General features: G+C 43.8%; 1 protein-coding gene across 11 annotated transcripts in view; it reads right to left on the bottom strand.

Moving 5' to 3' along the window:
- Positions 1–15,185, bottom strand: part of LOC118398965 (receptor-type tyrosine-protein phosphatase U-like) — a 305,732-nt gene that overhangs the window by 19,578 nt on the left and 270,969 nt on the right. For 6 of the 11 annotated variants that reach the window (XM_052472190.1, XM_052472185.1, XM_052472191.1 and 3 more), the window contains 4 exons: positions 13,681–13,753; positions 12,578–12,654; positions 10,134–10,151; positions 7,616–7,652 (listed from right to left, as the gene is read on the bottom strand). In XM_052472190.1, coding sequence (XP_052328150.1) covers positions 7,616–7,652; positions 10,134–10,151; positions 12,578–12,654; positions 13,681–13,753 — 205 coding nt within the window. The remainder of the gene's footprint in view (positions 1–7,615; positions 7,653–10,133; positions 10,152–12,577; positions 12,655–13,680; positions 13,754–15,185) is intronic. The other 5 variants (XM_052472195.1, XM_052472192.1, XM_052472189.1 and 2 more) reach the window with 1 other exon arrangement.

Here is a 15,185-nt window from a genome sequence, read left to right on the forward strand (position 1 = left end):
TTTCATAAGTGTCAAAGGCTTTTATTGACAATTACATGAAGTTGATGCAGAGAGTCAATATTTGCAATATTTGCAGACTTCTGGGCCACTTCCTGGCTGATGGCAGCCCATTCTTGCATAATCAATGCTTGGAGTTTGTCAGAATTTGTGGGGTTTTGTTTGTCCACTCTCCTCTTGAGGATTGACCACAAGTTCTCAATGGGATTACGTTCTGGGGAGTTTCCTGTCCATGGACCCAAAATATCAATGTTTTGTTCCCCGAGCCACTTAGTTATCACTTTTGCCTTATGGCAAGGTGCTCCATCATGCTGGACAAGGCATTGTTTATCACAAACCTGTTCCTGGATGGATGTGTTGATACCATTATTTATACATGGCTGTGTTCTTAGGCAAAATTGTGAGTGAGCCCACTCCCTTGGCTGAGAAGCAACCCCACACATGGATGGTCTCAGGATGCTTTACTGTTGGCATGACACAGGACTGATGGTGGCTCTCACCTTGTCTTCTACAGACAAGCTTTTTTCCGGATGACTTTAACCCAGTCCTCATCAGTCCAATCCCTACCTTTTGCAGAATATCAGTCTGTCCCTGAAGTTTTTCCTGGAAGAAGTGGCTTATTTTCTGCCCTTCTTGACACCAGGCCATCGTCCAAAAGTCTTTGCCTCACTGTGCGTGCAGGTGCACCGATAAATGGTTGATTTAGGTGCAATCTTACTGGCAGCAATATCCTTGCCTGTAAAGCCCTTTTTGTGCAAAGCAATGATGACGGCACGTGTTTCCTTGCAGGTAACCATGATTGACAGAGGAAGAACAATGATTCCAAGCACCATCCTCCTTTTGAAGCTTCCAGTCTATTATTCAAACTCAATCAGCATGACAGAGTGATATCCAGCCTTGTCCTCGTCAACACTCACACCTGTGTTAACGAGAGAATCACTGACATGATGTCAGCTGGTCCTTTTATGGCAGGGCTGAAATGCAGTGAAACATTTTTTTTGGGGGGGGGGTTCAGTTCATTTGCATGGCAAAGCAATTAATTGCAATTGTTCTAATCACTCTTCATAACCTTCTGGAGTTTAAACAAATTGCCATCATACAAACTGAGGCAGAAGACTTTGTGAAAATTAATATTTGTGTCATTCTCAAAACTTTTGGCCACGACTGTATATATATATTTATATATATATAAATAACAGAGAGAGAGAATATGAGCTCACCCATTTTTCTGCATGTTTTTAAAAAATGATTAGATTAAGAGTTAGACAAACTTGGATTTTTTGGTAGGGACATATACAAGGTGCTACCCTAAACAACATAATCCAAATCAAAACTCCAAACCTACAACCTGATTTTGAATGGAATTACCTGGAATTCCCTGGAATGCTTCTTACACCGAATAATTATTATTCCCAAGCTATACAGCAAATGCTCTGTCAAACAAATAGAAACCTGAAAACACCATCAAACCTGGAACTGAGTGAGTAATGCTGAGTCTGAAGCAATTTTGGACTTTCAAACGCCAAGAAGAAAAACACATTACAATGAAATATTTTACTTAATAAGTACTGAATGGTAAGGTTACCAACCTTGCTAGGACAAAGAGATACAACGTCAATCAGCACTAACGTGTGAAGCGAAAGGTGTCAAAGCCCTTGAGCCCAGTAATGGCAGGAGAGCACCAACCAAATGGACAGGCCTTAGAAGCACCCTCCTGCTGTTCAGAGGTAATACAAATACAGTACCCTGTGTATGTAAAGAATAATAAGACACGAAAAGAGTACACAATTAAGCTCCTTATGGAAAATCAAGAGACACTTCTTGATGACTATTATAAAAATGGGAACAAAAGCAACCTTATCTTTCACACAGACCAGCCCCTGGCATGGTACAATGCTATATTAACACACTACCCCTCAGGATACTAGACAACGAGGACTCTGAGTCATCTAATATACATCTTTGTAAGTCTGGAACAGTATTGGTACAGGACAACCGCAAACAGTTTCAGCTGGACTTTCACGTAATCAAAGAAATAGCTCAGCGGGAGAAGCTCTCCCATGAGAAAGATACCCCTACCCAGAGCGGATCAGACCGGATCTCTTCATTATATAACCCCACAGATGAGCAACCCCAAGTGGAAAGTCAGCCTCCCAGCACAGAATACCACTCCCTCATTGAAATGAAGGATACATTTACCCAGCTGGAGGTAAGGCAGGTGGATCTGGAACAGCAGGTGATTACATTCCAGTCAGCACAGACCCAGACAACAGTCCAGCACAACAACACCCCCTTAACTAGACCTGGAGAGCTGGAGGGGGAGAGAGTCGGAAGTTTACATACACCTTAGCCAAATACATTTAATCTCAGTTTTCATCATTCCTGACATTTAATCCTAGTAAAAACTCCTTGTTTTAGGTCAGTTAGGTTCACCACTTTATTTTAAGAATGTGAAATGTCAGAATAAAAGTAGAGAGAATGATTTATTTCAGATTTTATTTCTTTCATCACATTCCCATTGGGGCAGAAGTTTACATACACTCAATTAGTATTTGGTAGCATTGCCTTTAAATTGTTTAACTTGGGTCAAACATTTCAGGTAGCCTTCCACAAGCTTCCCACAATAAGTTTGGGGAATTTTGGCCCATTCCTCCTGACAGAGCTGGTGTAACTGAGTCAGATGGGTAGGCCTCCTTGCTCGCACACGCTTTTTCAGTTCTGCCCACAAATCCCTTATAGGATTGAGGTCAGGGCTTTTTTTATGGCCACTCAAATACCTTGACTTTGTTGTCTTTAAGCCATTTTGCCACAACTTTGGAAGTATACTTGGGGTCATTGTCCATTTGGAAGACCCATTTGCGGCCAAGCTTTAACTTCCTGACTGATAACTTGAGATGTTGCTTCAATATATCCACATAATTTTCCTGCCTCATGATGCCATCTATTTTGTGAAGTGCACCAGTCCCTCCTGACGCAAAGCACCCACACAACACGATGCTGCCACCCCAATGCTTCACGGTTGGGATGTTGTTCTTCGGCTGCAAGCGCCCCCTTTTTCCTCCAAATGATGGTCATTATGGCCAAACAGTTCTATTTTTGTTTCATCAGACCAGAGGACACTTCTCCAAAAATTACGATCTTTGTCCCCATGTGCAGTTGCAAACATTAGTCTGGATTTTTTATGGCGGTTTTGGAGCAGTGACTTCTTCCTTGCTGATGGGCCTTTCAGGTTATGTTGATATAGGACTCCTCTTACTGTGGATATAGATACTTTTGTACCTGTTTCCTCCAGCATCTTCACAATGTCATTAGTTGTTGTTCTACGATTGATTTGCACTTTTCGCACCAAAGTACGTTCATCTCTAGGAGACGTGTCTCCTTCCTGAGCTGTATGACGGTAGCATGGTCCCATGGTGTTTATACTTGCGTACTATTCTTCGTAAGGATGAACGTGTTACCTTCAGATGTTTGAAAATTGCTTCCAATGATGAACCAGACTTGTGGAGGTCTACAAAAAAGAATTCTGGGGTCTTGGATGATTTCTTTTGATTTTCCCATGATGTCAAGCAAAGAGTCACTGAGTTTTAAGGTAGGCCTTGAAATACATCCACAGGTACACCTTCAATTGACTCAAATGATGTCAATTAGCCTATCAGAAGCTTCTAAAGCCTTGACTGGAATGTTCCAAGCTGTTTAAAGGCACAGTCAACTTGGTGTATGTAAACTTCTGACCTACTGGAATTGTGATACAGTGAATAATAAGTGAAATAATCTGTCTGTAAACAATTGATGCTAAAATGACTTGTGTCATGCACAAAGTAGATGTCCTAACCGACTTGCCAAAACTATAGTTTGTTAACAAGACATTTGTGGAGTGTTTGAAAAATTAGATTTAATGACTCCAACCTAAGTGTATGTAAATTTCCGACTTCAACTGTATCTGCAATCTGGATTGTAGTGAGACAACATCTACAGTAGAAAGAGGTGAAGCAGGAGAAGAGAGGAGAGGATCAGACTGCTGGAGGAGAGGGTGAGGGGGATGGTGTATGACAGAGAACAAGCCATTAGAGAGGTGGCCACCCCCTCAGAGAAGCCAGCAGAACAGCCCACCTCAGCTCCCAAAAAAAGTCTTGACACCAGTCCGCCCCAGACCCTGACCACTTCGACATCACAGCGGGACAGAAAAATGAATGTAAAATTGGCTTTCTACCAAATTATTGTACGACAGACCACATACTCACTCTGCACACCCTAATTGACAAACAAACAAACCAAAGCAAAGGCAAAGTCTTCTCATGCTTTGTTGATTTTTAAAAAAGCCTTTTACTCAATTTGGCATAAGGGTTTCAAATCAAATCAAAGTGTATTTGTCATGTGCACCGAATTCCACAGGTGTAGACCTTACAGTGAAATGCTTACTTACAGGCTCTAACCAATAGTGCAAAAATGTGTGCTGGGTCATTGTCCTGTTGAAAAACAAATGCTAGTCCCACTAAGCCCAAACCAGATGGGATGGCGTAATCGCTAAGAATGCTGTGGTAGCCATGCTGGTTAAGTGTGCCTTGAATTCTAAATAAATCAGTGTCACCAGCAAAGCACCCTCACACCATAACACCTCCTCCATGCTTTATGGTGGGAAATACACCTGCGGAGATCCTTCGTTCACCCACACCATTACACCTCCTCCTCCATGCTTTATGGTTGGAAATACACCTGCGGAGATCCTTCGTTCACCCACACCATTACACCTCCTCCTCCATGCTTTATGGTGGGAAATACACCTGCGGAGATCCTTCGTTCACCCACACCATTACACCTCCTCCTCCATGCTTTATGGTGGGAAATACACCTGCGGAGATCCTTCGTTCACCCACACCATTACACCTCCTCCTCCATGCTTTATGGTGGGAAATACACCTGCGGAGATCCTTCGTTCACCCACACCATTACACCTCCTCCTCCATGCTTTATGGTGGGAAATACACCTGCGGAGATCCTTCGTTCACCCACACCACGTCTCACAAAAACACAGCGGTTGGAACCAAAAATCTCAAATTTGAACTCCAGACCAAAGGACATATTCCACCGGTCTAATGTCCATTGCTCGTGTTTCTTGGCCCAAGCAAGTCTCTCCGTCGTATTGGTATCCTTTAGTAGTGGTTTCTTTGAAGCAATTCGACCATGAAGACCTGATTCACACAGTCTCCTTTGAAGAGTTGATGTTGAGATGTGTCTGTTACTTGAACTCTGTGAAGCATTTATTTGGGCTGCAATTTCGGAGGCTGGTAACTCTAATAAACTTATCATCTGCAGCAGAGGTAACTCTGGGTCTTCCAATCCTGTGGCGGTCCTCGTGAGAGTCAGTTTCATCGTAGCACTTGATGGTTTTTGCGACTGCACTTGAAGAAACATTCAAAGTTTTTGAAATGTTCCGTATTGACTGACCTTCATGTCATAAAGTAATGATGGTCTGTCATTTCTCTTTTCTTATTTTAGCTGTTCTTGCCATAATATGGACTTGGTCTTTTACCAAAAATAGGTATATCTTCTGTATACCACCCCTACCTTGTCACAACATAACTGATTGGCTCACCGCATTAAGAAGGAAAGAAATTCCACAAACTAACTTAACAAGGCACACCTGTTAATTGAAATTCCTTCCAGGTGACTACCTCATGAAGCTGGTTGAGAGAATGCCAATAGTGTGCAAAGCTGTCATCAAGGCAAAGGGGGAGTATTTGAAAAATCTCAAATATAAAATATAATTTGATTTGTTTTTTAGTTACTACATAATTCCATATGTGTAATTTCATAGTTTTGATGTCTTCACTATTATTACACAATGTAGAAAATAGTACAAATCTAGAAAACCCTTGAATGAGTAGGTGTTCTAAAACTTTTAACCGGTAGTGTATATCAATGAATTGGCGAGGGCACTAGAACAGTCTGCAGCACCTGGCCTCACTTTACTAGAATCTGAAGTCAAATGTCGACTGTTTGCTGATTATCTGGTGCTTCTGTCGCCAGCCAAGGTGGGCTTACAGCAGCACCTAGATCTTCTACACAGCTTCAGCCAGACCTGTGCACTGACAGTAGATCTCAGTAAGACCAAAATAATGGTGTTCCAAAAAAGGTCCAGTTGCCACGACCACAAATACAAATTCCCTTTAGACATCGTTGCTCTAGAACACAAAAAAACTATTCATACCTTGACCTAAACATCATCACCACAGATAACTTCCACAAAGCTGTGAACAATCTGAGAGACAAGGCAAGAAGGGCCTTCGATGCCATCAAAAGGAACATAAAATTCAACATACCAATTAGGATCTGTCTAAAAATACCTGAATCAGTTACAGAACCCATTGCTCTTTATGGTTGTGAGGTCTGGGGTCCGCTCTCCAACCAAGAATTCACAAAATGGCACAGACACCAAATTGAGACTCTGCATGCAGAATTCTGCAAAAATATCGTCAGTGTACAATGTAAAACACCAAATAATGCAGAGCAGAATTAGGCTGTTACCCGCTAATGATAAATATCCAGAAAAGAGCCGTTACATTCTAAAACCACATAAAAGGAAGCTGATGAACCTAGAGAAGAATCCCCTAAAACAAGCTGGTCCTGGGGCTCTGTTCACAAACACAAACAGACCCCACAGAGCCCCAGGACAGCAACACAATTAGACGTAAACAAATCATGAGAAAACAAAAAGATAATTACTTGACACATTGGAAAGAATGAACAAAAAATCAGAGCAAACGAGAATGCTATTTGGCCCTAAAACAGAGAGTACACAGTGGCAGAATACCTGACCACTGTGACTGACCCAAACTTGGGGATAGCTTTGACTATGTACATAATCAATAGCTTTGCCTTGCTATTGAGAAAGGCCGCCGTCGGCAGACCTGGCTCTCAAGAGAAGACAGGCTATATGCACACTGCACACAAAATGAAGTGGAAACTGAGCTGCACTTCCTAGCCTCCTGCCCAATGTATGACCATATTAGAGACAAATATTTCCCTCAGATTACACAGATCCACAAAGAATTCGAAAAGAAACCCAATTTTGATAAACTCCCATATCTACTGGGTGAAATACCACAGTGTGTCATCACAGCAGCAATATTTGTGACCTGTTGCCACAAGAAAAGGGCAACCAGTGAAGAACAAACACTATTGTAAATACAACCCATAATTGTGTTTACTTATTTTTCCTTTTGTACTTTAACCATTTGCACATTGTTACAACACTGTATATATATATATATAATATGACATTTGAAATGCTCATTTCACTTTTTTATATTATCTACTTCACTTGCTTTGGCAATGTTAACATATGTTTCCCATGCCAATAAAGCCCCTTGAATTGAGAGAGAGAGCGAGAGAGCGAGAGAGCGAGAGGTTTGGGTGGTAGAGAATAGAGATACACCCAGACACACAATGTGATGGATCACCAGCCAGTGTGTTTACACATTAATAATTCAAATCATTATTTTAATATCAACAACTGGGAGGCTTGGCTGCTCAGGCACACACATACATACAGTGCACATGCAGAATAAGGCATATTACCATTCATTGATTTCTGAAAAAGTATTCCAAGGGCACTCACCTTGGGTGGCTATGAAGTGGTTTGATCGCTGGTACCCCTGTGGGAAAAAAGAGAGAAAGAGAGAGAGTTGAACATCAGAGTAACACTGTGTAAACACCAGTCCCTGGAGTCACTATAAAGAACCACCACCACGCCCCTCCCCCAGTCTCCTCTCCTCTCTTATTTTTGATCTGGTATTGAATGACACAATATGTAGTGAAGCTTGCTATGTATTCATCTTCCGCCTAGATATAATAACAAGTGGTTTTCATAGTATAATGTTTTCATATTGTAAAGGTTGGACTGTTGGATTACAGGGAGTTAAAGGAGATTTCTCTACAGCGGCCATAACTGTCTAGAGAGAGGGAGCGTCATTTTCTCATTGTGCAGCTTCCTCCTACCAATTCCTTTTTGTTTTGTTCAGGCAACCTTTTGACATTACCTGTTCAGGTATAGAGCAATAATAAAGTACACAAGGTTACTTCAAAAGTGAAATTATAATGCTTTCATTTCAGGCAATTGACACTGACTGGTCTGTCATGGTCTGTTCTCCTGGGAGGTGCATTACTGTGCTATGATCCAGCCTGGAATCTCAGATGGGATGGCTAGTCATGGTCTGTGTGTGTACAGACTAACTCATCACCTTGAGCAAGACAAATTAACCAGCTCTGAGCATGGTGTGTTTGAGAGAGAGAGAGACAAGAATGTAAAGCAAGACAAATCCTCCAGCCCTGGGCATGGTCCCCTCATCACTCTTGGCTATAAGGGCGCGCGCGCGCACACACACACACACACACACACACACACACACACACACACACACACACACACACACACACACACACACACACACACACACACACACACACACACACACACACACACACACACACACACACAATTCCATGAGTGACATGCCACATAGAGAGGACAGGAGATGGATGACAGTCGCCATGCTAGAGTGCAGTGACCCCATTCCCATCCTTCCCATGATCCTCTCTGCTTCACTGTGTGTGTGTGTGTGTGTGTGTGTGTGTGTGTGTGTGTGTGTGTGTGTGTGTGTGTGTGTGTGTGTGTGTGTGTGTGTGTGTGTGTGTGTGTGTGTGTGTGTGTGTGTGTGTGTGTGTGTGTGTGTGTGTGTGTGTGCTTCCTGTCTGTCTGTCACCTAGGCAACCACCACCTTCCTCCTACAGCGAGCAGACAGCATCACATCAAGCAGTGTGAAATTCAAAAATGGAGGGAAAAGAACTCATGCTCCCCACCACACTTAAACCATGACAAAACCAATCACATCACAGCATTGCAACATGATAAGATGGAAAGCAAATAGCCACAAGATGGAAAGCCAAGAAGAAAGCCAATACAAAGTTGGCAATCTCTCCCTTTACATGTTCTCTTCTTTCACAGCAAGTTGGACCCCCTTAAAACCAATCTAGTTTGACACAGCTAGATAGCTCACTATGTGGTTGAAGATTAGCCCAAATGCTGTATGACAATCTATGTGTGAGAAACATCCAACAGAATGTGATACAGGGGCAGAAAACAGGTTGAAAACAGTCATGTTATGGCAGTGCAGTGTTTCCTGTGAAGCCCTTCGCTGTGTCTCATCTGAGCTGAGCAGTGTTGTAAAGTACTTAAGAAAAAATACTTGAAAGTACTACTTAAGTCATTTTTGGGTGGTATCTGTACTTTACTTTACTATATATATTTTTGACAACTTTTACTTTTACTTCACTACATTCCTAAAGAAAAATATGTACTTTTTACATTTTCCCTGACACCCAAAAGTACTCGTTACATTTTGAATGCTTAGCAGGACAGGAAAATTGTCTAATCAAGAGAACATCAATGGTCATTCCCCACTTTTACTTGAGTCATTTTCTATTAAGGCATCTTAATGAAAATTGGGTACTTTTTCCACCCCTGGAGCTGAGTGTGTGTATCTGTCCTGGCTTTGGCCCTGCATGATTTATCTGCATGGGTCTCTACTGCCTTCAGGGCATATCTGAGCTCTAGCCAAAAGTAATTAACTATATAGGGAATAGACTGAGACCTTTGAGGCTCTGGCCAAAAGTAGCGCACTGTATAGGTAATAGGGGGGCATTTACGATTCACCCTTAGACTGTGCTCCTCCCATTGGTTCCTTTGTGCGATTTCTGATGGGGGACAGGTGTAATATATAATACAAAGCTCTAACGGCTGGTTGTGTCTATTGGGACAGACTTGCCTACAGTAAGACATACTTTGTGTCATCTCTGCTGTGATGGGGGACAGACAAACCTCATACAAATCCTTTACTCTAAGTGAGTCCAGTATGGCTGCAGATAAGAGTGTGTGTAGTGGTGTAACAGAGCAGGTTTGGCTAAATTAAACTCTGGGGAGCAGCTGGTGTCTAGGGCTGGGGGGCGACTCATAGACAGAGAGATTAGAAAGTGGTGGAGCAATGGAAAGGGGGAAGGAAGTAAGGGGGTACACAGCGGGCACAGGGTGAGCGGGAAGATAGATGGAAAAGAAAGAGAAGAGCAGCAGTAGTACTTACTTCCCTGTTTATCCGGATCTAAGAGGTCCCAGAGGTTACGAAAAGAAGGAAGGAGAACGAGAGAAAGATGGAAGGAAGGAAGCAAGGGAAAAAAAGCTAATTATTGAGATTAAAGAACAGGGGGATGAGAGGGAGAGAGAGAGAGAGCGAGAGAGAGAGAGAGAGAGATTGTTTCATCATGCCTCACACACTGTTGCCATGGCAAAGAGGTAGAAACCAACGTTTTTTTCTTGAACTTCCTGTCGTTGTTGTGGTCATGGAACACTAAGTGAACAAAACATACTATACTTTTACCACGACCCAACCCTCCTCCTCCTATCTAGTCAAACCCAAGCCCCACCATCCATGAAAACAGTTAGGTTAACACCAAATCAAAGTCAGACAATGTCCTGCTTTTCCATTGAACCTTTCTGAAGACTGTCGGAACGACAGTGGACCCTTAATTCCACCCCTGATCTCTCCATTCACCCCTCCATTCCTCCCTTTCTCCTACTCACATGAATAATTTAGTATGGCGTCTGGGGGTGGGTTAGCCTAGCGGGAAGGCTAGTCAGGGGTCCTGCCACAACATGCAGACAGTGGTGTAGACAGCCCTAACAATGTCACAGGTTTCCTCGCAAGGCCCATATGCTAATGAAACTTTCAGGCAGAGCTAGAGGAGGGTGAACGGAGAATGGAACCAGTGTGCTCACAAAGGGCAAGAGGGGTTGGACGGGCGGGACACTCTCCATGAGCTGCAACACAAACACATTGTCCTTCCCTTCCACCTCAACCTGCTGAGTCAGCACTCATTTGACCTTTTAATTTCTGTAAATTTTAGCTTTTCTATTCTGTCCATTTGACTTATTCTTATATTCTCCTTTTCTTTGAGCGAAGGGAGATGAATGCAGTCGAACCCCGTACACTCTTTCCTGCTCTCATTGGGCACTTCACTGAACGGACTGTGTTCAACAAAGATAAATACTTGCTAAAAGAGGTTTTTGTGAATGTCACCTTTACGTAACCTGTACTGCGTGTGTATTAAGCAATGCCTCCACATATGCACACACACACACACGCTCACACACTCACTGCTTGGCCCTAGCTCAAGCACACAAAGTGTATATCCCTCCAACACTAGCTACAGTACTAGCTGTTCAGCTTTGACACAGAGCCGGGAGAGAACGTGTCTGGGATGAGGTATGAACTGGTACTGGGCTTGGCCAAGCCTTCCTGGATGAAACTCACTGGAGCTGCACAGTTGAGATCACAACTAACTGAATGCCAGATGAACAGGATCAGGCATTTGATATCATCAGACAGACGGAGCGAGTCACCTCTCGGAGTCGACTTAGGAGAGCTTTTGGACGAGTCGTCAGCCGTCACAGAGGACACAGAGACTCCTAGCTTATAGGATATTAAAGGATCTTATAGGATCTTAAAGGATCTGTGGTGTTGCTGAGACGATGTCTATCTCAAATCTATTCCAGTACCCCCAGGGATACAGGGACAAAGCCAGGTTGAGGGGACAATCCTCTTTAAGTGGATATCCTCACTGTCACAGTGTACTGGACAGCCAACTGAGGCCAAGCCCAGAGAGGGTTGTTGGGACAGACTACCTGTACACACGCAATACAGTGGGAGTCTCTGACTGTCACATCCTCACACACTTCGGACGGGTGTCCCTGTAGACTGGAACATTAGGCTAGACATCCTTAGACCACAGGAGGTTGGTGACACCTTAATTGAGGAGGATGGAATCCTGGTAGTGACTGAAGAGGAATCAGTGGAATGGTATCAAATACATCAAACACATGGTTTCTATGTGTTTGATACCATTCCATTTGCTCCGTTCCAGCCATTATTATGAGCCGTTTATGGCCAGCCTACAAACTGCTGCTGGGGTAGACAACATTACCCAAGAGTCTCCTTCCTGTCTCAAGCATACATACAGCTACTGGGAGAGACTACATTACACAAGAGTCTCTCCTTCCTGTGGCCAGTCGACAGACAGCTGCTGGGAGAGATTATATTACCCATGAGTCTATCGTCCTCCAGCACTTCTCTAGCACTGGGCCAGACACACAGCTTAAAGGAACACAACAATACAAAGATAAAATGAGAATATCAGGTCAATATCAAGTCTTCCATGTGAGGCGAGAGACTCATCTCTGCAGCAGTTGTTGTCACACAGCTGTCACATTGCAATAGAGTAAAGCCAACTCCCGTGCGCATGCTCAGAAGCTGTGTGGATGCTCAGAAGTGCAGCCTCTTACATCGTAAGTCACTCTGCAATATCTTTGTTTCCCACAGCTGATCATATGGCTGAGTCTCAGTTTAAGGAGCAACTGTGGACTGAGACAGTAAAGAGTGAGGAGGTGGAGCGGGGTGAGAGAGAGAGAGCGAGAGAGCGAGAGAGAGCGAAAGCGAGAGCGCGAGAGAGAGAGTGAGAGCGTGTAACTTACGTCTATGTAGTTGGCATTGCCATAGTCAGAGTTGGGGTCTGCTAGGAGAGAGTGTAGCTTGACTCGATGACGATCATCTACAGGGGAGGTAGATCATCAACAAGACAGATCATCAACGAGAGATCATCAACAAGAGAGATCATCAACAGGGGAGAGATCATCAACAAGAGAGATCATCAACCGGGGAGAGATTATCAACAAGAGAGATCAACAAGAGAGATCATCTACAGGGGAATGATCATCAACCGGGGAGAGATTATCAACAAGAGAAATCATCTACAGGGGAGATATCATCAACAAGAGAGATTATCAACAGAGGAGAGATCATCAACAAGAGAGATTATCAACAGGGGAGAGATCATCAACAGGGGAGAGATCATCAACAAGAGAGATCATCTACAGGGGAAAGATCATCAACAGGGGAGAGATCATCAACAGGGGAGAAATCATCAACAAGAGAAATAATCTACAAGGGGAGAGATCATCAACAGGGGAGAGATCATCTACAGGGGAGAGATCATCTACAGGGGAGAGATCATCTACAGGGGAGAGATCATCAACAGGGGAGAGATCATCAACAGGGGAGAGATCATCAACAGGGGAGAGATCATCAACAGGGGAGAGATCATCAACAGGGGAGAGATCATCTACAGGGGAGAGATCATCTACAGGGGAGAGATCATCTACAGGGGAGAGATCATCTACAGGGGAGAGATCATCTACAGGGGAGAGATCATCAACAGGGGAGAGATCATCAACAGGGGAGAGATCATCAACAGGGGAGAGATCATCAACAGGGGAGAGATCATCAACAGGGGAGAGATCATCTACAGGGGAAAGATCATCTACAGGGGAGAGATCATCAACAAGAGAGAGGGACTTTTATGTCAGCTTTATTTAACCAGGAGGTATTAACACTAACAAAGATGTTAAACAAAACAAAGATTTTGAAATAGTGGTTGTCAATAGCAATTGACTTGAGGACATGTTATAATTGGAACACTAATTTGAAACAAAGTTAAGTTACAGTAGCTTTCCTGCTAATGTTCTTCCATATATGGCATACTACTCCATTCCAGAGCGAGGGTCTGAACAGAACTTACGCCCCAGCAAACTGTCATGTCTCCCTTTAGTCTTGTCCTTCTTCTTGGTGACATCCCATCCATCAAAGAAGCTCTGAGAAGAGAAGGAACAAGTGGTCACAAAGACAGTGAGATATGGTTAGCATACAGGCGAAATTCTGTCATCGGCACATTTAAACAGCACACTGAAATACTTAGCTTGGTTACCGGAGTGTCAGATATGATTAGGACACAAGGAATATAATGTAGGTGTCAGATTCAAATATCCTTTCAATTTTATTACCAAATCCCCACTTAGTTTTACCACTCAGCTTAGTTTTACCACCCAACTTAGACTGTTATCCTGAGGTTCCCTGAGTAACTTGGCCATCATATTCACTGCTCGTATTTCTGTCATGACGCAATTATGAGAGAATGGTGAGGAGAAGATGAGGCTAAGAGTGATGGATCTGGCCTTGAGGGGGAGAGGAGAGGAGGAAGAGGGGAGAGGACATGAGGAGAGGAGGGAGAGGACATGAGGAGAGGAGGGAGAGGAAAGGAGAGCGGAGACGAGGAAGAGGAGAGGAGGAGAGGAGGTAGAGGGGAGAGGACATGAGGAGAGGAGGGAGAGGAAAGGAGAGCGGAGGCGAGGAAGAGGAGAGGAGAAGGAGAGGCCGGGAAGAAAGAGGAGGGCATTCAAGAGTTAAGAGGAGGAAAGGAGGAGAGGATGAGGAGAGGAAGAGGAGGTAGATAGGCGAGCTTGAGTCTCTCTCATTACCTATGCGTCGAGAGTGGTTCTGCCTAAACTCCAAGTGCTTTATAATATCTTGGTGTTAAAGTGCTACCTTTGTGACAGATATTTTTGGCACCCTTTTCACAATCTGGCTGCACAGCGCAACAGGAGCTATTGAATCTAAATCAACGTTATGAGAAAAAGAGAGAGAGAGAGAGTAGAGAAAGAAAGAATGACTGAGTGAGTGTGACAGATGTGTTTGCGAAGAAACACAGTGGTGGTGGCGGCGGTAGCGTCCAAGTCACGTCACGTTCATGGCGTAAGTCAAACTTATATCCTGGCTGCTTTGCCGGGCACATCCAGGCGCTCCAACCCCAGCTTACTAAATCCCTCATCAGCGCCGGCCCAATCCCAGCATGGGATCAGCGTGGGGCGGCCGGTCCACCTACAGCCCAGGGACAGTGGCAGCATGCTGATCAGAGGATTACACCTGCGCCTCACTCCTACACAGGTAATACTATACCTAATCCTGCTTAGAGAAGACATGATACCTCTCTCTCTCCTTCTCTCTCTCCTTCTCCCACCAACACACTTTAAAGCAGAGCCTGACTAACACTGAACAGATCCATAGACAGACTTTCTTTAACACACCACTATCATGCATTAGGGTCTCAGCTGCTGATCGTCAGAATGGAATTATCTTTTTTTCTAGCAATGTTCTATATCTCCCCTGAAGCCACGCATGACTCCAACACCATCATTAAGCTGGCTGACAACACGACGGAGGTAGGTCTGATCACTGGCGACGATGAGA

The sequence above is a fragment of the Oncorhynchus keta genome, chromosome 20 (assembly GCF_023373465.1).
Source record: "Oncorhynchus keta strain PuntledgeMale-10-30-2019 chromosome 20, Oket_V2, whole genome shotgun sequence".
In the NCBI taxonomy this organism is placed as follows: Eukaryota; Metazoa; Chordata; class Actinopteri; order Salmoniformes; family Salmonidae; genus Oncorhynchus; species Oncorhynchus keta.